The sequence below is a fragment of the Scyliorhinus canicula genome, chromosome 3 (genome assembly GCF_902713615.1).
Source record: "Scyliorhinus canicula chromosome 3, sScyCan1.1, whole genome shotgun sequence".
Lineage (NCBI taxonomy): Eukaryota > Metazoa > Chordata > Chondrichthyes > Carcharhiniformes > Scyliorhinidae > Scyliorhinus > Scyliorhinus canicula.
In genome coordinates this window covers 224,029,203-224,054,508 of record NC_052148.1, presented here as the reverse complement: position 1 = coordinate 224,054,508, position 25,306 = coordinate 224,029,203, and the positions used below count along the sequence as shown (strand labels likewise).

General features: G+C 46.7%; 1 protein-coding gene across 6 annotated transcripts in view; it reads right to left on the bottom strand.

The window, feature by feature from the left end:
* Nucleotides 1–25,306, bottom strand: part of gria2b (glutamate receptor, ionotropic, AMPA 2b) — a 180,697-nt gene that overhangs the window by 4,967 nt on the left and 150,424 nt on the right. For all 6 annotated transcript variants that reach the window (XR_005460078.1, XM_038792299.1, XM_038792298.1 and 3 more), the window contains one exon: nt 91–338. Coding sequence is in view for 5 of the 6 variants with exons in the window: in XM_038792299.1 (XP_038648227.1) it covers nt 91–338 (248 nt within the window). In the remaining variant the exon portion in view is untranslated. The remainder of the gene's footprint in view (nt 1–90; nt 339–25,306) is intronic.

The window sequence follows — 25,306 nt, the reverse complement described above, 5'->3', positions numbered from 1 at the left end:
TATACAAACCATAACACAATAGTAATAGCACATCAGGGTAGGTGGGATACTATAACAACATTAAGAATATTGTTATACTATTCCACCCACCTTAATGAGGATCCTTTGGGTGTTGCAATCCCGTATCCTTTTGAATCTAGGTTTCCTCCAACCTTCATGGTGTCGCAGGGTTTCCTTTGTTCAATGTACTCATTCATGGTGGACTCTAGGAGATAGGCATATTTTCCTTTCGATTTCCGTACTCTCACCACACCTTCTGCCGTGGTTTTCACAAAGACCGATGGCTCGGCACTCTTCATATAGGCCCACATTTTTTCAAAGAGCGCAATTTTGGATCTCTGTCGAAAAAGAATCATCAACTTACCAGAGGCAGTTACTCACCTGCGCGTGCACACTTAAATTAGATACAGGTTGGAGGGGATGGTCAACTTCAACCCTGAACTGAGCTCCCCACAAGGCCAGAGTAAAGGACGGCTAAGGCATTTGTAGGTTCAGGTGGAATTTTCGTGGGAGAGCCGCTCAATCCAAGCAGGATCGCCGCCACAACTTGCCGATATCAGAACCTGCTGGCTGCCAGCGACCGTCTGTTGGGAGGAGGAAAGGGAGGATACGACAGGGAATGGGATGGCGAGAGTGGGCTGGTTGTGGTCCAAATTGTTTTGGGATTTAACAAGGAATATGAATGTTCCTCTTCGGAAAAACTCTTAAAAATTCCCCAAGACCGGATATCGTCCTGAGCAGCCCCAACTCGGTTAAGGACTGTTGGTTAACTGGCTCAATGCTTCATACAACAAGTTAGAACATTTATTCAAAGCATTTACTGAAGGAAGCCTATTGAACAAGCACCTTCTAAACTGCTTCACTTCTCTGTTTATCACTGAGGACATGGAGGTAGAACGGAGAGCTGCGAGCTATTGTCACTTGGCATTGTTGAGAAAAAATTATTATAATACATTGGGGAAGAAAAGGAGAAAGATATCATAAAAATAAATATAGAAACAACAGATTGCACAATGGGCATGAGAGGGAGAGCAGCAAATCTAATCAGTCAGCCAGATGCACAGGATATAGTGAAAGGCATGGCAAAAATCCTATACACAGAATGTGAGAGAAGCAGGGTGGGTTCCTCAGGGTAGTGCGATGAATGTAAGAAATTAGTATATGCATTGGGCATGATTCAGTGATCTTGAAACTACGTCCAATTTTGAGCACATTTGGCTGGGTGTTTGTCGGCGACTGCAGAACTGAGATTCACCCAGCTATTCACCGGACCTTTGCCCTTTTTTGGGGGAATAGGGAGTTTCTCCTCACCGAAGCCGCACTTTAGCGGAGTTCACCAGTAGGGAGATTTCCAACAGATCGTGGCGCTATTTTGACTGGCAGCTCCAATCTCTTTCAGGCTCCTCCCACCCCCATTTTCTGGACCCCTCCTTCCTTTCAACCCCCCAACCTTCTATTGGCCCCTGGGACATCCATTCACCCCCCTCTGTTGGGCAAGCTCCTCCTCGGGCACCCTGACAGTGCCCCTGGCACTCTGGCAGTGCCACCCAGGCACCCTGCCTGGGTGACACTGCCAGGTTCCCGGTGCATGCTAGGGTACTGCCCTGCCCTGTCCCCGACTGCCCAGGGGTCTCTAGTGGCCTGCCAGACCCCCCCAAGGTGCCGTTACATGTGGTCCACATTTGTGAAAACAAGTGCTAATCAGCACCTGATTAAAACCTCGCAGGTGCAGCCATTGACTCTCGGGCTCTGGGTGAATGCAAATGGCTCATTTAAATATGAAGACCTGGATCACACCCAGCAAGGACGATATTCAGACTGTGCTGGGCAGTGCGAGTCGGGTGACTTGCGATTGGCTCGATGGCCTGCGCCGAGCCTGATTTGGGTTCTCAAGGGATTCAGCTGTTGTGCCAGGCTCCACTCCAGGTGCCATGTGGTGGTGGAATCGCATTCTTTATTTCTGTTGCAGTAATGTTTTAATGCTTGAATTCAGGCATAGATATCAGTTGCAGTAATAGTAATAAAGAACCTAGGTTCAGGTTTCAAGACACTGGCTGCAGAAACTGCAATTAAGGTGATGTAAAAGTGCGATAATTATTCAGTCCAACTATGTATATTGTTTACCTCTACAGGGAAAATTGAATTTTTTAAATAAAAAAAAGGTTCACTTGGATTTAAATAATTAAGGATTTATGGTTAGCCATAGTAGGATAGTCATAACCCAGTTATTGGGATAGAGATCACATAATTAATGGGAGGAGCCAGGTCTGTCGCAGACAGTTTTAGTTTTGAGTTTTGCTGAGATTTTTGAGCCAAGCAGCAGTTTTTCTAAAATGATGTCAGGTTAAACTTTAATCTGACAAGAATCTGTAGGCTGTTTCCTGACACAATCTCTCTCCCTCTTCAAGCAGTCTTTTCAGAAAATCTCTATCTCGAGGACCTGTATATTCCTACGTTTGCTAACTTTATTTATAAATGTTTTTTGACCTGTGCTGGGCTTTGCCTAATAGGAGATAGAGAAAGTATCAATTAGAAGTTAAAGTGTTTGCTTTCATTGTTAAGAATCGATTAACTGTTAATTGTGAGCTTTTTCTGTGATGTTAATATGTTTAATCCTGTGTTAAGAATAAAGTTTGTTTTAATATAAAAGATACCCATTGATCAGTGGAATTAGTCCTGGAGCAAAATATCGTTTCCTTACAGTTTCATAACTAAAAAATGTGTTTGGGATTCTTGTCCCGTATCCTAGAAAATATTGGGTTCTGATCCGGGATCTTAACAATAGTGACCTATGCACAACCATCTTCAGCTGCTTCATCAATTACCTTCCTTCCACCATAAGATCAGAAGTGGAGATGTTTGCAGATGACTGAACAATGTTCTGCACCATTCACGACTCCTCAGATACTGAAGCAGTTCATACCCAAATGCAGCAAGACTTGAACAATATTCAGGCTTGGGCTGACAAGTGGCAAGTAACATTTGCACCACACAAGTACCAGGCAATGACTATCTCCACAAAAGAGGATCTAGCTATCATCCCTTGCTATTCAATAGCATTACCATCACTGAATCCCCCACTATCAACGTTCTGGGGGTTACCATTGATCAGAAACTGAACTGGACGAGTCATATTAATACTGTGGCTACCAGAGCAGGTTAAAAACTCGGAAGCTTGCATAATTCACCTCCTGACCCCCCTCCACCAAGGTCTATCCACCACCTATAAGGCACATGTCGGGGAGGCAATGGTGTAGTGGTATTGTCGCTGATACTAGTAATCCAGAGTCATTTTCTGGGGACCCAGGTTTGAATCCCACCGGGGCAGATAGTGATACTTGAATTCAATTTTTTAAATCTGCAATTAAAAGTCTAAAGATACCATGAAACCATTGATGATTTGTCATTAAAAACCATCTGGTTCACTAATATCATTTGGGGAAAGAAGTTTGTTGACCTTACCAGGCCTGGCCTGCAGCAATGTGATTGAAATGCTGGCCCAGCCAGCGATCCCACATCCCGTGAATGAATACATTTTTTTTTTAAATCAGGACTGTAATGGAATACTCTCCACTTGCCTGGATGAGTGCAGCTCCAACAACACTCGAGAAGCTCAACACCATCCAGGACAAAGCAGCCCGCTGATTGCTCCCCCTTTCACAAACATTCAAACCCTCCACCACCAATGAACGGTGACAGCCGTGTGTATTATCTACAAGATGTACTGCAGACATTCACCAAGGTTCCCTAGACAACACCTTCCAAACCCACAACCTCTACCATCGAGAAGGACAAGAGCAGCAGCTACCTGGGAAACCCACCACCTGGTGGTTTCCCCCCCAAGTCACTCACCATCCCAACTTGGAAATATATCGGCGTCCTTTCACGGTCGCTGGGTCAAAATCCAGTGATTCCTTCCCTAACAGCACTATGGGTGTACCTATACCTCGGGGACTGCAGCGGTTCAAGAAGGCAGCTCACCACCACCTTCTGAAGGGCAACTAGAGGTGGCCAATAAATGCTGGCCGAACCAGCAACATCCACATCCCATAAACATAAATTTATAAAAAGAAAACTCCTGCAGCTGCTGGAAATCTGAAATAAAAAGAGAAAATAGTGGAAATGCTCGGCAAGTCAGACAGTACCTTTCAGGTCGCTGACCTGTTGAGAGTTCCAGGGAAAGGTGATCAATGTGAAACAATGGATAACATTTTAAATGGCAGGAGCTGGGAAGGGGTTGCGGTGGGGGTTATCAGGTGGAATTGCCATTCAGAAAGGGGGAGCAGGGGTGTTAAAACCCTGGCAATCTGTGTTGGTTCAGAAACCTGACATGACCCTGCCCACTTATGGGTTCAAACCAAGTGAGTTTGCAGGGGAGTGGGAAACCCCTGTGGAACTGTTGTCAAAAATAATTTCAACACCCCAGCCCCAATCAGCTGAGGCTATAACACAAATCTCTGGTTTGACAACTAGTACATGGGTTTCCAGACCTGGGTGGAACTCACCAATGTTAACAAGGCGAGAGTACAGAAGGGAGTCATGGTTCAGTGAACCTAACTGGATGACAATCCTTTAAAGAGTGAATTGAAAAACTTCCAGCCCACATCTGTGAATGGTTTGGTAACACAGAACAGTTATAGCACAGAAGGAGGTCAATCGGCCCGTCGAATCCATGCCAGCTTTCCACAAGAGCAGTTTAGCTAGAACCATTCCCTTGCCCTTTCCTTGTAGCTCATATTCTTTTTTCCATCAAGGGGTTTATTCAGTTTCCCCTTGAAAGCCGTGATTGAATCTGCATCCAGCAAACTCACAGGCAGTGCACTCCAGTTTGAAACCATTCGCCACCTAAAAGACTTTTCTCCCCCATCTCCTTTGGTTCTTTTGCCACTCATCTGATATCAGTATCTTCTGGTTCTTGAGCCTTTGAAACGAGAACCGTTACTCTCTATTTACCGGACCCATTGTAATATTGAACACTTCTATCAAATCTCCTCTCAACCTTCCAGAAGGAGAACAACCTCTGGTTCTTCATCCTCACCCCTTGTATCCTACTCATGAATCTTTAAAGCCTTCAAAGCCTTGAACACTATACCCCAGTGGATGCCAAACCAGTGTTTTGTAAAGGCGCATCATAACTTCAGACTTGTCTGCATTAAATTTCATCTGCCGCTTGACTGCCCATTCCACCAGCCTGTCTATGTCCTCATGCAATCCATCGTGATCCTCCTCACAGTTCCCAATACTAATACATTTTAAACAAAAAGAGAAACTGCTGGAAATACTCAGCAGGTTTGGCCACATCAGTAGAGAGAGAAACAACATTGAACGTCCAGGATTTTACGTTCGCAAACTGGGACAGCTGCCAACCTGTGCATGTGTAAAATTTGGTATGAATGATGTTGGGTTGCAAACCTGAAGTTAATGCACAGATTTGCCATAATACAGCAAGTGGGTGGACATTCTCAGGCGTGTTAACAAACCAATCAATCCGAATAATACCCTGCCCATGCCATAACATTTTTAGCTTTGGGAGACAGGCATAATTGGGGAGTCTTCTCTTTCACCAACTGAAGTGAAAAATCAGGAAGGAAGGGGAGTACCTCATTTAGGGGTTGCCCTGTGCGCATTGGGGGTATCCGCCCAAGATAATACTTCATGCTTACCCACTAGGCCTCCAAAACCTATCCCCAAACCCTTCACCTTCCTTCTGAAGGCTGCTTGATCCCCTTGCCCAAATATCATGGACTTCCCTGAGCCTGGGACCTCCTCTGCAATCCATTGCTCTCTTCATCATGGGACTGCTTGCATTACCGACAATGTCCACTGCTGAGTTCTAGCACTGCTGGCATCAAGGGTAAGGCTTCCTCTCACCAATTCCTATTCTCTGTTTGTTTAGTCCACCAACAGCTCATTATAGCTGCAGGCCAGCCTTTTTTTAAAGTCAGTTGCAAATTTGCAATGGGGGCAGCAAACCCTCCCTTAAAATTTACCCAAATGTTTCAGGTCGTGACCTTTCACCAGAAAACCCGCAAGCATCACTTAGTCCCGTTTCCTGCACTGGGGAGCTCTGCTCGCCCAAAACTGCTCCATGCAGGAGATCTGGACGCCACTATAAAATTGCGATGTCTCATGAGATCCCGTTAGATTCCGCAAGGCGTGGTGAATGGGTCCCAGGTTCAATTTCCGGCTTGGGTCACTGCCTGTGCGGAGTCTGCATGTTCTCCCTGTGTCTGCGTGGATTTCCTCCGGGTGCTCCAGTTTCCTCCCACAAGTCCTGAAAGACGTGCTGTTAGGTAATTTGGACATTCTGAATTCTCCCTCTGTATACCCTAATAGGGGCTGGAATGTGTGACTATGGGCTTTCACAGTACTTAATTGTCGCGTTAATGTAAGCCTACTTGTAGACGATAAAGAATTACAGAAATATGTATAAATGTATGCCTCCATATTATAGGCTTCGCAGTCATCGCTATCAGTGATGTCCTGACAATGTTGCTCCTGGTGTTCTAGGAACCATGCTTGATGTTGGCCCAGATCTCCCAATCAGGATTCGAAACCTATTCCAACCCTGATCAGCCAATAAAGTAGATACTTACCTTCCTCTGGTTTTTCTGAGCAATCGTTCAATAGAAGGTCCTTCACAATTAACTCAGTGCAGCAAATCTCAAAGAATACAGAGCAGAGAATCTGTGCAGAAGCTAAATATCCCAAAGCTTCGTTGAAAAGTTATGGAGAGAAGCTAAGTGGCTAAAGGAGTAGGGTGGATAAGGGGCAGGGTGGGTAAGGGGTAGAGTGGCTGAGGTAAGTGGGAAATGGGTCAGACTGGCAGATGGGTGAAGTGCTGAGGGTGGCTGGTGGAAGTGCGTAGGGTGAAGTGGGTAGATGGGTCAGAGGCAGTTGGGTTGAGTCGGGGGGGTTGACTGGTCAGGAGAAATCAGGTCAGCGGCCAATTAGGTCAGGTTGGGGGATAGTCAGGGGATTGAGGTGGGGTGGGGTGGAGTGGAGAGTCAGGTGGGGGGGGCGGATCAAGTTAAGTCACAGGTCAGGAGGTAATCGGGTGAATCAGGTGGGATAGTCAGCGGGGATAGTTGTGAGGTCAGTGTGAGCGAGAGCGGGGGGGGGGGAAAGAGGGGGGCAGGGTTCAGTTCTGTAGTTACACAGGGATTAGATCAGTTTTGTCCCCCCAGCTAAGATTTTCTGGGTAAATATTCAGTAAAGTCAGAACTGTCCGAAGTCTCCAATTCTATCGCTGAGTTGGAGATATTTTTGGAGAGTCCCAGAAATCAGGGGAATTGCCCATCAGAATTTCAAACTTCCAAGGCAATTCCCTTAGATACAAACTGTGGGACTTCTGGAGGGGTCCTGTAGCATATCTTCAGGATACACCCAGTCTCTGACCATCCATAGACTGGAATATCTGGGCTGTAATGTCACTTGTCGGTGACGTTGTTGCTGCTGCTGCTGATGTTGTCTCTCAATGCTGGCATTGCTGATGATCCCTTCTGCCTTCCCAGCTCAGATGTAGGTGGAATACGGGCTTTCTTCCTTCTCGTTTACTAACCAGTTTCAGTCTCGATGGTGTATATGATCTTGGAGTTTCAGCTTTACCAATGTTCCCGGTTTACAGGATTGGATCGTGTACAAGTACAATTTGTCCTTTCAGCAATTCTGGCAGGGATTTGGCATATTTGGTGAGGTGTTGACCTCCTTCATCCTGTGCATCAGTGAGTTGTTGTCATACTTCCTCCTGGTCACTTGGAGAAGGTATTTTACTTGGCAGCGTTACCTTGTACTTTCCTCATCTCTGAAGGTGATTTCATGTCAGCCTCAAGAGGTTTACATTAAAATGACAATAAGGCAAGGTTTGGGTCTTCTCTGGTCTCTCGGCATTTTGTGAGGTTCTTTTGACCATCAGGACATGTCTTTTCATAAGCCTGTGTCTCCTCAGATAATGTGGCGATGAGTTGATGATGCTGAGCCCATATTGTTCAATAAATGTCTTAAAAGCCTTTGGATATGAATTGTGTTTTATTGTCGCGTAATATTCTGTCAGGAATCCCTGGTTCAGTGAACAGAACTTGCCCTGTGAATTGTTGCAACTCTTAGATTAAATTCTTTTTTTTTTTTTTTAAGAGTATCCAATTCATTTTTTCCAATTAAGGGGCAATTTAACGTGGCCAATCTACCTAGTCTGCCCATCTTTGGGTTGTGGGGGCGAAACCCACGCAAACACGGGAAGAATGGACAAACTCCACAAAGACAGTGTCCCAGAGCCGGGATTCGAACCTGGGACCTCGGGGCTGTGAGGCAACAGGGCTAACCCACTGTGCCACCGTGCTGCCTTTCAACTCTTAGATTTTTGAGACTTAATTTAAGAAGGAACTTTACATAGTAGCCTGCAACTATGAGATAACATTCTTGATTATGTGTGAATAAATCGTCAGCCACCTTATTCCATGGTTGGGGTGGTACTTTAATAGTTGTCATCTCTTTTTGCTGTGGTGTTTCTATACTTCTGGATTACACTGCATGTCAACACCATTCTTTCACTGTCACTATAGATGTCTGTCCAGCACACAGCTCATCTGGTTCTAGGTTAAAGCTTCTTCATTCTCAAATGATTTCCATGTATCTTCTGGAGCAGTTCTTCGGACTAACTTTGGTTTTGATTATTTTGGGTCCAGTTGGCAGAATTCCATTTTCTAGTGATGATATCTGATAGACCAGTGCTGGTGTAATGCGGTTGTGTTTGCTGTGTCTTATGAGACCAACCTTGGATCATTTACTGAGAGAGCATCTGTAACCTTTCATCTTTGCTGGTCTTGCGTTTAATTTGACTCAGCTGTGGTGGTGTTACTTTCTCAAGGTGATGGATCTTGACACCTCTTCGTCTTAGGCAGTCCCTCAGAGTCCAGGATGATTTGCTTACAACACTAAAAATGAGTTCTCAGGCAACTGAGGGGTCCAGTGCCTGACTGACCGTCACTGCACAGATGGGACAGACGGTGGTTGGTGGAGCGGGGGTGTGAGGTGCCCGGGGTGCCATGCGCTCCTTTTGCTGTCGATGTTTGGCTTCAGCTTGCTTTCGGGACGGTTAACTCCATCCTGGATGCTTTTACTCCACTTTGGGTGGTCTTGGGCCAGGGGTTTCCAGGTCATATTGGGCAATTTTTCAAGGAGGTTTTGAGAGTGTCCTTCAAGTGTTTCCTCGGCCCTCCAGGGGCTCCAACTAGAGTGCTTGTTTTGGGAGTCTTGTGTTAGGCACACGAACCATGTGGCTCCCCCATTGAATCTGATTTACAGTGGACAATGCGGAGGATCCTGGCCTGAGTGAGGACACTGACATTGATGCACCAATCCTGCAAATGGATTTAAGGATCTTGCAGAGGCAGCACTGGTGGTACTTCTCCAGGTTTATGAGGTGCCTGCTCTACATATTCCACAACTCTGAGCCATACAGGAGGGCAGGTATCACTACTGATCTCTAGACTGTGAGCTTTGTGGCGGGTTTGAGGTCCTCTTTTTCAAACCCTCTCTTCCTCGGGGGAAATCGAAGGCTACGTTGGCACACTGAAGGTGATCCTTATTGTCCAAGGCCTCATCATGGATTTTGAAGATCGGGAGACAGTGTTGTGTGGTGGGGCTGGATGGTAGAGAACCTTTGTCTTACGAAGGTTTAGAGTATAGTTCTCATATGCCTCGGTGAAGGTGTTGGCAGTGGCTTGGAGCTTAGCCTCCGAGTGTGCTGCAGACGCAAGCATCATCTACATACTATAGTTCAATGCCAGAGGATGGGGCGACCTTGGATCTGGCGTGCAGGCAGCAGAGGTTGAACAGATTCCCATTTGTCCTGTAGTTTAGCTCCACTCCACTGAGATGCAGCATTGCTGCATGGAGGATCAACAGAGCGTCAGTGTGATGTGACAGCATTACCTGATCCTAGTCCGAACCATGAGTTGGGCCTGTGGTTGGTCAGGACTCCATAATCCCTCGCAATTGACAGTGTCGAAGACTATTGTGAGATCCAAGAAGGCCACTTACAAGGGTTGATGCTGTTCCCTGTATTTCTCTTGTGGTTCCCTCGCAGTGAAGATCACATGTCTGTTGTGTACCTTAATGGGCAGAATCCTCATTGCGACTCTGGGAGAAGCTCTTCAGCTACAGAGAGAAGGTGATTAAGGAAGATTCTTGCAATCACCTTCCATGTGGCTAATACCAAGAAAGGTCCTCTGTAGTTACTGCAGTTGGACTCATCGGGCCATGATTACTATGTCTCTGAGATATCCTGCTATGTTCTCCTCCTTTCAGATCAGGGAAATGAGGTTGTATTTATGCCAATTGTGCTTCTCCACCACGATGAGTGTTTCAGTGGTGATTCCATTTTTCCCTGATGCTTTGTTGTTCTTTAGCTATCCAATGGCCTTTTCTACCTTGTTCTGGGTTAGGATTATGCTGAGGTGGTGATGGGTAGCATGCTGCAGAATGAAGTCGAGGACAGTCGCGTTGAAGACAGAGCCTCTATTAAGGAGGTCATTCTCATCGAACCGGTCTTGATCTTTCGTGGTCGTCCCATTACAGATGCTGATTATGAAGGTCTTGAGGGCAGATCAGGCACTGTTGACACCACAACCATTTATCTCATGTTTCTCCTGTGGTGACAGCTGAGATAGGGCACCTGCTAGCACCATTGCTCTTCATGCATTTCAGGTGAAATAATAACTTGGAAGCCTCAAGTGTAACCTTTGTGGTGTTCGACACATATTGTTCTTGTAGATCTGCTTTAGTGGATGATAATCCACTCTCCAGTGTGAACTTTCTCACATAGAGACATCCATGGAATTTCTCACATCCATATACAACTGCCAAACTCTATTTCTATGTTGACGTACCTGGTTGCAGTTGATGTCAGAGCTTTGGATGCAAGTTCTATTGATTTTCCCTCTTGCATTAGAACTGCTCCCTGACCTTTTGTAGAAGCATCTATTGGTAGTGTGACAGGTTTCTCTCTGTTGGAGATGACAGACTTGTCCACCTTGTACACGTTACCTTGAGTTACATGAAACTCGTCTCCTGTGACTCTGACCATTGTAGTCAATGTCTTTTTTCACCAGGTTCGTGTTCTGAAATGTGAGGTATTGATGGACCATGCTGGAGTCTAACTGAGGAAACTTTTCAACTCTTTCTTGACTCTTGGCGCTTCCAACTCCAAGATAGCTGTGACCTTTCAGGACTCTGCTTGTCTCTGTCTGATGTGTACACCATCTGAGGAACTGGCATTCTATCGCTTTCACAAAGCAATCCTCTGCATTTAGCTGGATCTCAGCTTTCCTGGATCCATCAATGACTTAACGTAAATTGAAGTAAGATCATTCCCATGTACACCATAAATCTGAAAATCATCAGCTCTGCTCCTTTACACCGTCCAGATGTCTCGTCTATTTTCTGCTGCAACATATCATGGTTTACTTTGAAACCAAAAGGCAAACACAGGAACTTGTACCAAAAAGGATGTGTTGAATATTGTGACAGCAAAGATTCATCATCAAGCTTCATGTTCCAGAGGCCATTTCTGGTACCAAGCTTACTGAAAAATCTTGTCCTTGCCAGTGCCGCCGTGATTTCTTCCATTGCTGGAATAGGATAGTGTTTCCTCTTTATTGTTTGATTAAAATCTTTGGGATGCAGACAAATTGTTAGTCATCAATTTAGCTTCTCTCTCCCCATGATGGAATTTACCACATCTGTGGGCTCTGTGACTCTGACAATCACTTTCTTTCCTTGAAGCTTTCTTTCAAGCTTTCCTTTTAGATCGATTTCTACTTCACGTGGGAGATTTCTTCACTGGATCATCAGTGGTGTGGTACTCAAAATCTTTAAAGCATCCAACCAACCCATTTAATCACCCTGGATACATTTGTACCAGATCTTCCTTGCTTCTGATCAGAGAGTGCTTTTCAATGGGTGTTTTCCTTCAACTCTCAGCGACACCTCCTTTGTGTCACAGTTTACTAAGTTCTGCTGCATCTCTCACTAACTGCTGAATCCTAGGATAGCAGAACCATCTTTTCAGTGGTATACAACACACAGTTAACAATTACCCTTTTTTGCGTGCATCTCATTTGGGATGTTCCTGATTGTTGAATCTCCATATCCCCCCCCCCCCCCCCCCCCCCCCCGCCCTTCCCAATATCACTAGCATGATGTTGGTCGGTTTCAGCACAACTTTCTTGGGGAACCATTTTCTCTCACACTTTCAGGAAAGATCTCCTGGTTTGGCCTTAGCCAGGACAAAGTTACTCTGTCCTCCAGTATCCAGCTTCAACTTCAGATTTATGGTTGTGCGATTATTTCTCACCCTCTTCCTCAACTGAAAGGCTGCGTGAATTTATTCAGAAGGATCGTACAGACTCAAAATGCTAACCGTATTTCTCTCTCCACAAATACTGCCAGACCTGCTGAATTAATCCGGAATTTTCTGATTTTTTTTCAGGGTAATTTACCCATCTGTCTATTTGTGGCGTCACGTGCTCTGGTAGTGTCTATAGCCTACAATGTCGTGGGCTTGCCCTTTCCAATCAAATCCTCTTGTACTTCAGAGTGTAGAGACACCCAAATGAGCTGATATATTAACCCTTCGTCTGTGTCCTTAAATTTATGTTTTGTGGTTGCATTTCTCAATCTTGTTAAAAAAATTGGCAACAGGCTCACCTGGTTCATGGTCAGCCTTTGAAGCTGGTATTGGTGGATCTGGTGATTTGACTTTGGCTGGAGAGGTGTGCTGAATTTTTCAAACTTTTGTCTGTTTTTACTGGAGTCCTCATTCATATCACAGCTATTAAACAAATCTAAGCATTTCTCTCCTGCCCATAAAAGGATGTAGCTTACTCTTTCCTCGTCATATAAAAAAGCTTTTGAAAGTTAGTCTTTACTTTTGTTTAAACTTCTCAAATGCTTTTACAACATTGTCAGCTCCTCAATTCATCATAGGCTGTAGCTATAAATTTATTGCCACGGTGACAACCATTCCCTTTTTGCATGACTCACTCTGTTCTTCTCTCCCTCTTTCATTCACTAATTCAGATTGACTTTTCTTCAATCAAATTCAACATTAAATCCATCAAAATGTGTGGGCTTTTATTTCCCAATTCCTGCTGCCACCATGTTACGTCTTCTTATTCACAGAAGGCACACCTTTCGACTCAAAAAAGTTGGAGCTTTGTCGATTGTATTTTCTACAGCTCTCTGTGTCACTGGTGACTGGGCATTCGCAGAACACTAAAGTTCCTAACACTTCAGGAACAGTATAAGAATACGATACAGTTGCTGCCAGATATGCTGTCCTTCCAGCATCTCCTATCTTTACATCAGATTTCCAGAATTTGCAGTATCTTGCATTTGGACTAACAAATTTTGTGTCACCTTCAAATGGTTAAATGGTTCCCTGTATACCCAACGCTAAGACCGGGATTTTCTGGTGTTGATTGTGGTGGGAACCATCGTAGGCACAAACATAAAACACGGAGAGGCAGCCAAAAGCCCACTGACGTTCGGCAGGAATGTAAGATCCCAGCCACGGGCGGGACTGAAGAACCCTACCCTAAATCAATAATAAAGACCAAGAAAACCCCAATATCAATCCCTTATAACACCACTGCATATCTTTCTCCAGTCCAAAACACAACATATCTTTCTCCAGTCCAAAACACAACTGTTCACTCTGACTTTCTGTTTCCTGACACTCAGCTAATTTCATACCCATGTTGCCTTTTATTCCATGAGTGCCAACTTTGCTGGTCAGCCTATTATGGGACACTTTCTAAAGCGTCCATTGAAATCCAAGTTCACCATATCAAACACATCATCCTATCGACCCATTCCGTACCCCATTAAAAAATTCAATCAAGTTAATTAAATACAGTTTGCTCTCAACAAATCTGGACTGGTTTTCCTAAATTAATCCATATTTGTCAAAGCAATTGTTAACTTTATCCCATATTATTCCTCAAAAAAGTTTTCCCCACTTATATTAAAAAGACTAGTTATCTCATCTTTCCTTACACACCTTTTTGAACAAGGGTGTAACATTCTGAGAGCATAAGTTCACTACTTTAAATCCCACTTGCAACTTTTTGGATGTCATTTCATCTACCTGGGACTTTATCCATTTTGATCTCAATTTCCCAGCTGTCAGAATGGGAGCAATCGATGCAGCTACAGCATGGACCTCTGGCGAGGAGCGACAGGAGCAGCCACACCAACAACAGGAGCCCTCAAGAACCAGGACACCAACAATAGCAGGAGTGGCGACAACAGCTGCAGTAGCAACTGTCTTCTTCACCACCATTCAGAAGGACAGATTTTATAGGTACAGTGCTCCAGATGAAAAGTGATACTCCCAGCACAGGGTATATGAGATAAAGGATCAATGTCCTCGACATGACACAGCAAAAGGCTCAGGGTTTTGCAGATGGTTATTGCTGAGATCCTAAAGGGTCAGGTGAGTACACATTACCAGTGGCTGCACAACAACCCTGGATTTCTTTGTTTCTGGCTCCTTTCACAGATCATCTGGTGACATCTCTAGGATTTCACAATCTGCATCCAGTGCATCTGTCGGGTCATTGATGCTTTGTTTGTCAAAGCTGCCATTTGCATTCACTTTGTCTTGGACGAGGGCAGTCAAATCACAGCAGGCAGTCGTGTTTCAGTGGAGTAGACAGGTTCCCATACACAGGGAGTCATAGGATGTACATTATAATAATCGAGGCTCCTCCAGATGAACCTGAAGTCTTCATCAATTGCAAGGAATTTCACTCCCTCAATGTTCAGATAGATTGTGACCACAGAAAGATGACCAGGCACGTCTGCAGAAATAATTCTGGGAGCTGTTACCTGCTGCAGTCACAGGTTTTCACTCCTTCACACAATACCAACAGCTGGCAGTTTGGTGACAAGGGCTACTTTTTGAAGACCTGGCTGATGACTCCTGTCAGGAACCCTATCAGTGCACCAGAGGGAAGGTGCAGCACAAAGGTGACAATAGAGCTTGCAATGTGCTTCTGGTGCCTCGAGAGAGAGCTGCAGTTGCACATCAGAGTGGTTGTGGTTGCTGAGCCCAGTATAACATCGAGCTGCAGAGAGGACAGGAGCTGCAAAAGAGGAAGGTGCAGACCGATTTCCATCTACCTCCTCTAAGAGATGAGGAGGTGAAGGAAAACAAAATTGGCCATGGTGCATGGAGTTGCTAAACTGGCCGCCAGAAAAACAAATGATGACCTTATCCAGACCTTATACATTACCTTATTGGTATGTATGTGTGTGGTGGCATCTGACAATGCCATTGGAAGCCCCGTGTCTGTACTCGCACTACAAACACAATTCATTCCAATGGTTACGTTCACTCACTTTGCTCCTCATAAAACCTGATCATATCATTCACCTGAAGGCTAGTGCCCAGCGTGAAAGGTCGATTCAACAAAGTAAAGTGCAGGAGACTGAGAAGTTCAAATCAAGTCTTTCACTGGAATAAAATGCAATATAATGTCAGAAACACTGCTATACACACTCTGTTGAATCCACGTTTGTAACTGGTATGTCTCACATTCACTTCATATTGTTCGTGTGTGGTGCAGCCGTACGGCTTCAGCAGAGCTAAGGGACGGCTCTTTGTTCCCCTGCTCAGAGTCATGATGCCCGTGGACGCCCTCCTCAGATTTTGGAACTCATGAGGGTTCCACAAAAGACTGCCCCACCTGCAGACCTGGTCATCAGGGTGGAAGGCAGTATGTGTGCCTCTCTTTGCTGGCTTTGTTAGTGAGCAAGGGACACTAAGTAGAAGCAGATTAAGCAGAGTCCATCTGCCAAGTGTGCTTTCCCCATCTTCTTTCCTCAGGCTCCACATGCACTTTCTGCTAGTCAAGAGTGGGGGAGCACTTGACTGTATTTCAGTGAGGTAGTGAGTAACTGAGGTGAAGTGGCAGACTGAAGTGCAGGCCATTGTGGGGGGCCAGCATGGTAATAATATTTGCTTATTGTCACAAGTAGGCTTCATTGAAGTTACTGTGAAAAGCCCCTCGTCGCCACATTCCGGCGCCTGTTCGGGGAGGCCGGTATGGGAATTGAACCCACGCTGCTGGCATTGCAAGCCAGCTATTTAGCCCACTGTGCTTCTGCACTCCAATCTCTTTCCAAAGGCGTGCAGTACATCTGGAAATGCCGACTGAAACACACATTTCCCATTGCTTGGCACGGGTGTAGTATAGAGTAGATAGTCAAGGGGATGGGCACACACATTGTAAATACTCACCATTAAACACTTTTGCATCACAGATCTGATCTGCCCCCAACCTCTGTCACACGGGTGTGCAGGATGGTCAAGGGCTGGGTGTTGTCCGGTGCCCATGACTCATGCATGTCCCGCATGGTTACGCCCTCACCGAGAAGTGGCAGAGCATGGGGGCAGCAGTGTGAGCCCACCTTGTATGACATTCCCGGTGAGTGAGGGCTAACCATTCAGCATTTCCTGTAACACTCCCCTTAACATTTTTGGGCCTGTGAGAGGAATTGCCAGCACACTTGCAGGAATCACCCGGCTGGACGGTGGTATGTTATCTGAAAGGCAAGAGTCAGACTTTGTCAGACAATGTGAAGCAGCAGACCTCATCTCACTGCAAGTCATCATCATCATCCTCCATCCCATGCACAAGACCCGCTGATACTGCCAACCCAGGGCCAACACCCTGTGGTGATGCTGGTATGACCCTCAGAGGGAGGAGGGGAAGCTGTGGTAGTGGGAAGGAGTGGAAGTTTAAAGGGGATGGTGGAGTGTAGGACTAAGGGACAGGGAACAAGTGGATCGATTAAGAGAAAAGGAAGGGGTGGATGGACTAAGGGAGAGGGAAGGATAGATGGGCTAAGGGAGTGTGAAGGGGTGGATGGACTAAGGGAGCGGGAAGGATAGATGGGCTAAGGGAGTGTGAAGGGGTGGATGGACTAAGGGAGAGGGAAGGAGTGGATGGACTAAGGGAGAGGGAAGGATAGATGGGCTAAGGGAGAGGGAAGGGATGGATGGACTAAGGGAGAGGGAAGGGTTGAGAGTCTCAAGGGAAGGTGGATTTTGTGTAGGGGAGGGGGAAGAGACAGAGAAGGTCAGCAAGATGAGGATTCACTTGACTATTCAATGCCACCAGTTTACATGGTCACCCTCAACATGTGGTCCGCATGATGTAGTTTACATTGCACCACTGTTCCCATCAGTGGCTGGAACCCAGCCTGTGATGTGGAGTGCCTCTACCTTCACCATTCGTCCCTGCCAACAGCGATACTGGTGGCTGCCACAACCTGCATGAGAGACAGGCTCTGTGGTCCCTGTCCTGTTTCTCCAGGTGTGGTCTTCTCTGGATCTCCTCACTGGGCGGGCCTTGTGCTATCCCGCCAGGATGTTGTCTGGTGGAGACATTCATACTGTGCAGCCAGTCATCTCCGTGCTAAGGGCCTTGTGTTCTACAGATGCGGGTGAGCGAGAGATGTGTCCATTTGCTGGGACTTTGGCTGCAGTGTTGTGTGGAGTGTGGGTTTCACGCATAGGTTGTGACAGGGAGTTGGTCACGTTTCTTGGCCGTGATTGGGCTGGATAAGATCAGAGGCACAATGAACAGGCAGGACTTGGAGACATCTCGTGGTCCTCAGGGGTGGACAAGCTGATAGTGTCACTGGTGAGGCTTTTACTCTGAGAGCAGCTGTGTGCCTGGGAGTGTTCCAAAGGTCACGATGCATGTGTTCTTTGTTTGGGGTGGGCTCTGCTAATCCCCTGCTTCCCCTGGAGTGGGGCAGTGCTTCTGAGGAGTGTACTGAGTGCTCACACTTGTTGGGCCAGCGATTGACTATGGCCATGCCCTTCCCCTTCACGATACTGCTGGGATATGAGGATGTCCAGATGGGTGGACTGAGTGGGTTCTCACATGACTAGAAGCCCTCAATGCAGTTGCAGAATACCGTCAGCAGTCTCAACAGCCAGGAGCCTGCAAATTGCAGCTCAGGGGTGGGTTTAAATAAATTCATGCAGCAATGGGGGTCTCAGCCAGGGCACCCCGATCCCAAGGGGGACACCCCAAGTCCTCCTACTTGCCACCAAGTGATTCTTGCTACTCCCCGAGGTCCAGGTTTATACTCCCCAACAAGCCTGAAAAGTTTGAAATATTTGTTTACCTTCTTGCTCTCTCCCTTTCAACGGTAATAGTGCCCAGACCCAACTTGTAAATACTTGCACCAATTCAAGTCCGTGTGACCACCGGCGACTGAGTGGGCGGGGTCATCACAGAGGGCTGGCGAATACGGCTTCCAGACATTTAATCAGATACAAATGGGTGCAAATCACTGATTTGCATGTTACCGCCAGCATAAGGCATGTAGCCCGCTGTCACCGGCAGGGGGACCAAAGCATTGGAACGGGTGCCAATACTGATTTTCGACCGACGCTTCATTTACCGCCTGATTGGGAAACCCTCTACCAACATCGGCACTGGAGAATCCAGGCCATGGTGTGTGCCTCTCTCACCGTGTGCAGTACCCACCAAGATGAGTTTATCTGTGCTGGTAGTGGCTGCACATGAGTTATGTGACAGTGCATCTTCAGAGTACTCACTCTCCTTGAGAGCCACTTGCTCTTGTCCCACAGCAGCTCCGCTATCACCCTTGAAGGACCTGTGGGGAGATGCAAGATATGAGTTAGTGTTGACATAAAGAAGTGGTCAACTCGACATGGAATGTCAGTCAGACATTCTGCCTCTCCGTGGAATTGTAAAGTCTCTTCTCCTGCAATGAGAGAGGGCTGAGGTTGTTGGAGATAGAATGTGTATTGAAGATTGAATGAGAATCTGTGAAGGGTGGTAGTGAGGGATTGAGACAGATGGACAAAAGGGATGATGCTGAATGTGAGCGTTGGTCTGTTCAGATGAAATTTGAGGAGGTGCCTGAGAGAAATGAATGCACAGAATTGCAAGGAGTGTCGGAATGCTGTACAGGAGAATGAAGGGAAGTCAGAGTGTGATGGAAGCCACATGGAAGTGATCTCCACTCACCTTTCCTGACTTAATGAGGTCAGTGAATCCTTTTGACACTGCATCCAGGTCCTCGGCCTCACACCCCTGCTGCTGCCAGCTCCATAACTTCCACCCATGTCTGTTTAGTTTGGGTGGTTGGCCTCTTCCTCCCGGCCTGAGGAAACAGCGTGTCTCTTCTGGCCCTCATGGCCTCCAGCATGACATCCAGGGTAGAGTCAGGGAACCAGTGGTGCTGGTGGGGGGGGGGGGGGGGGGGGGGGGGAGGTTTGGGCATTCTTTCCACGCCTTTGTTCTACTTATTTGCCTCCACAATCAAGGTTTCTTACAACCATTTGGATACTTTGTCCGAGTCCCTTTAAATAGAACATCTTCATTCACACCTTCAATCATGGCCACACTCTGTGAGTGGTCAGGAATCCCAGAAGTGAGATCTTGAATCACTGCAAGGCCCACTCACAGTCCAGATGGTTCCTAACCTTCTACTGACCTCCTCCCTGCCTGCGAGTCTGCTTAGATAAAGTTACATGCAGTAATTCTGCAGGTGGAACATTGTGGAGGTGATGAGGGTCTCAGCCTCTGGCAGGAGAGCCAACGAGACAAACAAACATACAAATTAGGAGCAGGAGTAGGCCACTCGGCCCCTCAAGCTCGATCCGCCACTCAACAAGATCATTGCCGATCTGAATTTAACCTCAACCCCACACTCCTGCCTACCCCTGATAACCTTTCATCTTCTTGTTAATCAGGAATCTATCTAGCTCTGCCTTAAAAATACTTCACGATTCTGGGGTAGATTCTCCTCTGCCACCACCAGTAGCGGAGTTCCCGATGCGGCGAAGAAATGCACATTGAATAAAAAAATTATTCAATTCCAATGCTCCAGTTCCCCGCTGGCGGCGGCTACAACCTGCAAATCATACGCCAGCGGGAGACTGCAAATGAATCATTTGAACCCAAGAGCATCTGATCAACGGGCAAGACCCCGCTGGGTCGGAGAATCGCCGGGGGCCGGCATGAATCCCGCCCCCGCCCACTCGCGAAGTCTCCGGCACCAGAGATTCGGTGGGAGCGGGAATCGCGCCACACCTGTCGGCGGGCCCCCCCCGGCGATTCTCCGGCCCGCAATGGACCGACGTCCCGCCGCTGTCACACCGGTCCCGCCGGCGGGAATCAAACCACATACCTTACCGGTGGGACCAGGCGGCGTGGGCGGGCTCCGGGGTCCTAGGGGGCGTGCGGGGCAATTTGGCCCTGGGGGGTACCCCCACGGTGGCCAGGCCTGTGATCAGGGCCTACCAATCGGCGAAGAGGCCTGTGCCATGGGAGCACTCTTTTCCTTCCGCGTTCGCCATAGTCTTTACGATGGCGGACGCGGAAGTGACCTCCTCCCCTGCACATGCACGGGGATGACGTCAGCAGACGCTGACACTCCGGCGCATGCGCGGACTTCCGCCAGCCGGCGGGGCGCCAACCACTCCGACGCGGGCCGAGTCCCTCAAGGTTAAGGCTTGGCCCCTAAAGGTGCGGAATTCCGCACCTTTGGGGCGGCCCAACGCCGGAGTGGTTCACGCCACTCCATCCTGCCGGGACCCCCTGCCCCACCGGGTAGGGGAGAATCCCGGCCCAGTTTTTCACTTTTTATTTTTCTCAGAAGAAAGCACTAAACTGATTTTGATGTGGTGGTGACCTATCAGTCATTACTAGATGTTTATAACCATTGTGGTTATCCTCACAGCAGGATACTTGAGATGAATCTAAGTGTGAAGGGAGATGAAAATAAACAGTCCAACCACCTAGCTGCCTAGAAGCTATTATCCTGTAAATTACAGCCTACTGAAAGTTATTTATCTTTGAAAGTGAATTGAAGCCTTGCAGCTCAAAAGATCTGAGGGGGTTTGAAGCATTGTGACGTGTTTTGGCTTTCTATGAAGTAACAGCTGCTGCCTTCGACACTTCTGTCTGAGGCAGTAGGTGTAAGCAAAAAGACGTCTCTCCGGGCGCACAAAGAAAGAAGAAATCAAGGATGAAGCAGGATCAAAGACATTGGGAACTTTTCAGGATCTTCCAAGGATTCCAACGATCGAAGCACAAATCCTCATTGCTTCCAATATGCCGACTCCAGCAAATCCAGACAACCAACAACGCAGGCTCCAGAAGGGTGTGGATGGGCCGATGGACTCAGCCATCCCCAACCTTCCTTGACCAACATCAAGAACAGGACAACATAGGACCAGGGGCAAAGGAGAACCTAACTCCAGGCTTCGGAGACATAATTAAATGTGCTCCCTTGATCCACCAAGGACTGCGCTCTCACTGTCACAACAACCTCCTCGGGCATCTCCAATACCTCCATAAAAATGCCTCACAACTCTTGAAGTTGGACTTTGGTGTTTTACATTGAAGAGCTGAGACATTCAGACAGATCAACATCATCGCTATCAGCTATCACGTCAGAACACACCATTCCTCCAGGGCGGGCTGCCTCCCAAATGCAGCTGTGCCATTAATGAGGGGGCCCCATCCTAACTTCTTCCAGTCAACATGAATCAATGAGCATTTAAGCATTTTGTCTTGTCTCAATAGTGCTGAAATATTAGCCCACAAATCTTGGGACATAGCAAAAACTATGGGTACGATTCAGCAGACTTGAGTTGAAGTCAAATGAACGGCACATTTAGTGTACTGTTTCTCAGTGCTGAGAAACTTTGCTATTCATCAGCACTTTGCGATTTTTTCTCATCTTGGGGAGTTTGTCTCTGCCAAGGCCACACTTAGAGGAATTTCTTCTTGCTGAGCCTCACAAATGGGACGCCATTTTGTCCGGCGGCCCCGATCTTCCCCCCACCCCTACCATTTCTGACCCAATCCCATTAACCTGGGAATGCTCCCAGGAACTCCCCTTCACCCCCCCCCCTCTACTTGGTAAGGCCTACCCTCGCAGTGCCTGAGTGCCAGGCTGGCAGTGCCAAGATGCCCAGGTGCCAGGCTGCCCTGTCCCCAGCCACCTGGGGGTTTCCAATGACCTGGGAGACCCCCCAGAAGCAGTTATGCCTCGTCCGCATTTGTGTGGACCAGAACTAAACAGCACCTGGTGAGATCTTCCAGGCGCGGGTGTTGAGACCCACGAATTGGGTGAATCCCGTGATTGCATATTTAAAGACTCATTTAAATATACTGATCTGGATAACACCCTGAGAGCGTGAGATCCAGATTGCAACATCTCGCAAGATTCTGTTGAACCTTGTAAGAGGTTTTGAGCATCTCAAATATCACGAGAGGCCTCTAGCGAGATTCAATGGCCTTGACCCAACACCAAGATGACGCGCCAGTCACGCCCCATCTATACCAAGAAAAGACACAAAAAAAAAATGAGCAAACAGATAAACAAATGACGAGCAGAACCGGAGCTCGTGAAAACACAACCTTTCCCATGCTCACATCACCTGACCCCCAGTGATCCCTGTTTTTAAACAGTGACCTTGATTCAAGACTCTCCAACAAGTGGAAACATCCATTCCACCCTGTCAATCCCTCTCAGGATCTTAAAGCTGTCTATCAAGTTGCCCCTTACTCTTCTAAACTCTAGTAGATACAAACCTCACCACTCCAACCTTTTCTCATAAGACAACCTGCCCGTTCCTGATATTAGTCTGGGAAAAAGATCTCTGAATTGCTTCTAATACATTTATATATTTCCTTAGATAAGTAGACCAGTACTGTACACAATACTAGATGTGGTCTCACCATTGCCCTTTGCAACTGAAGCATTACTTCCCTACTTCTGTAATTAATTCTTCTCACAATAAATAACATTCTATTAGCTTATCTAATTACTTGCTGGCCCTGTATACTAGAATATTATGATTCGTGCATGATTACATCCTGATCCCTCTGCATCTCGGAGCTCTCCAATCTCATTGTTTAGATATTAAGTTTCTTTTTTTATTGTTTCTGCCAAAATGGACAATTTCACATTTGCCCACATTATACTCCAGTTGCCCGATTTTCTCCCTCTCACCTAACCTATCCATGACCTTTTATAGCCTCCTTATGTCCTCTTCACAATTTACTTCCCTATCTATCTTTATATCATCAGCAAATTTAGCACCGCACCTTCAGTCCCCTTCATCCAAGTCATTTATATGAATTGTAAAAAGCTGAGGCCCCATCACTGATCTCTGTGGCGTGCCACTCGTCAAATCCTACCAACTAGAAAAAGAACCATCTATTCCAACTCCGTTTTCTCTTAACAAGTCAATCTTTAATCCATGTCAATATGTTATCCCCTATACCATGAGCTTTTATTTTACATAATAACCTTTGATATAACTGGGGAACTGTGTACGTAAGCCATGTTGGCTGGGTGTGGTTGTTGGTTGGGTGGGTGTAACTTACTTCGTTGTTTTTCCTCTTGAAAATTGTTGTTAAAAATTCATAAATGCCTTCATAAAAATATATATTTTTTTAAAAATAACCTTTGATATAAAATGCATTCTGTAAATCTAAGTACAGTAGATCCACCAGTTCCCTTTTATCCATAGCCCATGCGACTCTGTCAAAGAACTCCAATAAATTTGTTAACATTGGTTAAACAAGAGACCACCCCCCACCCCCGTGTCGCCTTTTTTTGCGAAAGTTGATACATCTTGTGCCACTCAGGCATGTACCAGGCTACAAGTGGTCTTTTTCCAGGACCAAGGACTCTGGGCACTGAAGTCCCACTGATGACGAATTTACAGATAATCACAGGTTAGCAGTCTTCTATACTCAGCAGCACAACCAGGGAGGAGGTGCTGCTGTTCATATGACATCCACCCAAGTGATGATGGCATGGGGGTAGCAGGTTGGCAGTCACGGGTGAAAGAGGTAGGGGACTGGCAGAAATGGAATGGGGAAGGCTCCGAGAGGGCCCCCTTCCTGTTGCCGGGTCCCTTGATCAAGCATTGAGTGCCGTTGAACAAGGGACTTGCCCAGGAGCGCACAAGCAAACATGTCAGATGTCAGGTTTTGCTTATTGTAATCTCCACGTGGAATTTAGTGATGAAAGCTTTATTACCAACTGAAATATGTCTCAGGTGAAAATCTCCACTTTGATACCAAATGGACGCATGTAATGTGTCCTGAAGGAAGCTGGCAGGTGTAATGGATAGTCTGCAAAATCTTGAAGCAAGTGAATATCTTTCACCACCTTGTAAGTTAAACAGATTTGATGAACATATCCACCCAAAACACAATGAGCTGGATTCTCCGTTTCAGCGGCTAAGTGTCGGCTCGAACGGAGAATTCGCGGGAAGTTTACGATGAAAAAAATCGACACCAACCCCTCACCGATTATGAGAGCGGTGAGGGGCTAGCAGCAACGCTGGGTGAAACTCCCAGCTCCCTTGCCGAAAACAGCCAGAGAATGACTGGGTCTGTGGCTGCGCATGTGCAAGGCTGACGACCAGCAGCAGTCGCGTCGTATAACGTGGTGCTGGCCGTGCGCACCCGACTCACCATCCGTGACCCCACAGCCCATACTTAGCCACCCCCTGACCTGTTAAGAGACAGTTCCCAGGGGGCAGCACGGTGGCGCAGTGGGTTAGCACTGCGGCCTCACGGCGCCGAGGTCCCAGGTTCAATCCCGGCTCTGCGTCACTGTCCGTGTGGAGTTTGCACATTCTCCCCGTGTTTGCGTGGGTTTCGCCCCCACAACCCAAAAATGTGCAAGCTGGGTGGATTGGCCATGCCAAATTGCCCCTCAATTGTAAAAAATTTATCGGGTACTCTAAATTTAAAAAAAAGAGACAGTTCCTGGTTCATGGTTGCTGCGTAGAGGTAGTGCTGCATGAGGTGATTGTGAGGAATATTGCCCTCTGTGGCACTTCAGAATATTAGCCCCCTTGGGTCAGCATTGCAGTATGTTTGCAAGGAGATGTGCCAAGTTTCAGATCACAGCCGATCATTCCTGTCACTGCATGTGCCAACTCTATTAGACATGGTAGCTGCAGGAGACTACCTGAGGCTACACTCTGCCCAAAGTGATTTTTCACTGAAGTCAGCAGAGGGTAAAAATCAGGTGTTGTGTAAAATAGTAATTTGAGCCATTGCTTTCAGTTTTCTGCCACACTTGATTGGTTAAAATTATCCACGAAAGTAGAACTTTAGATTGTGTAATTTGCAATGTGACAGACAGACAGATTATATAAAATAAATTTGTCTATTAGAGTACCGCCATATTGTGTGTTCATCTCACTCAATGAGAA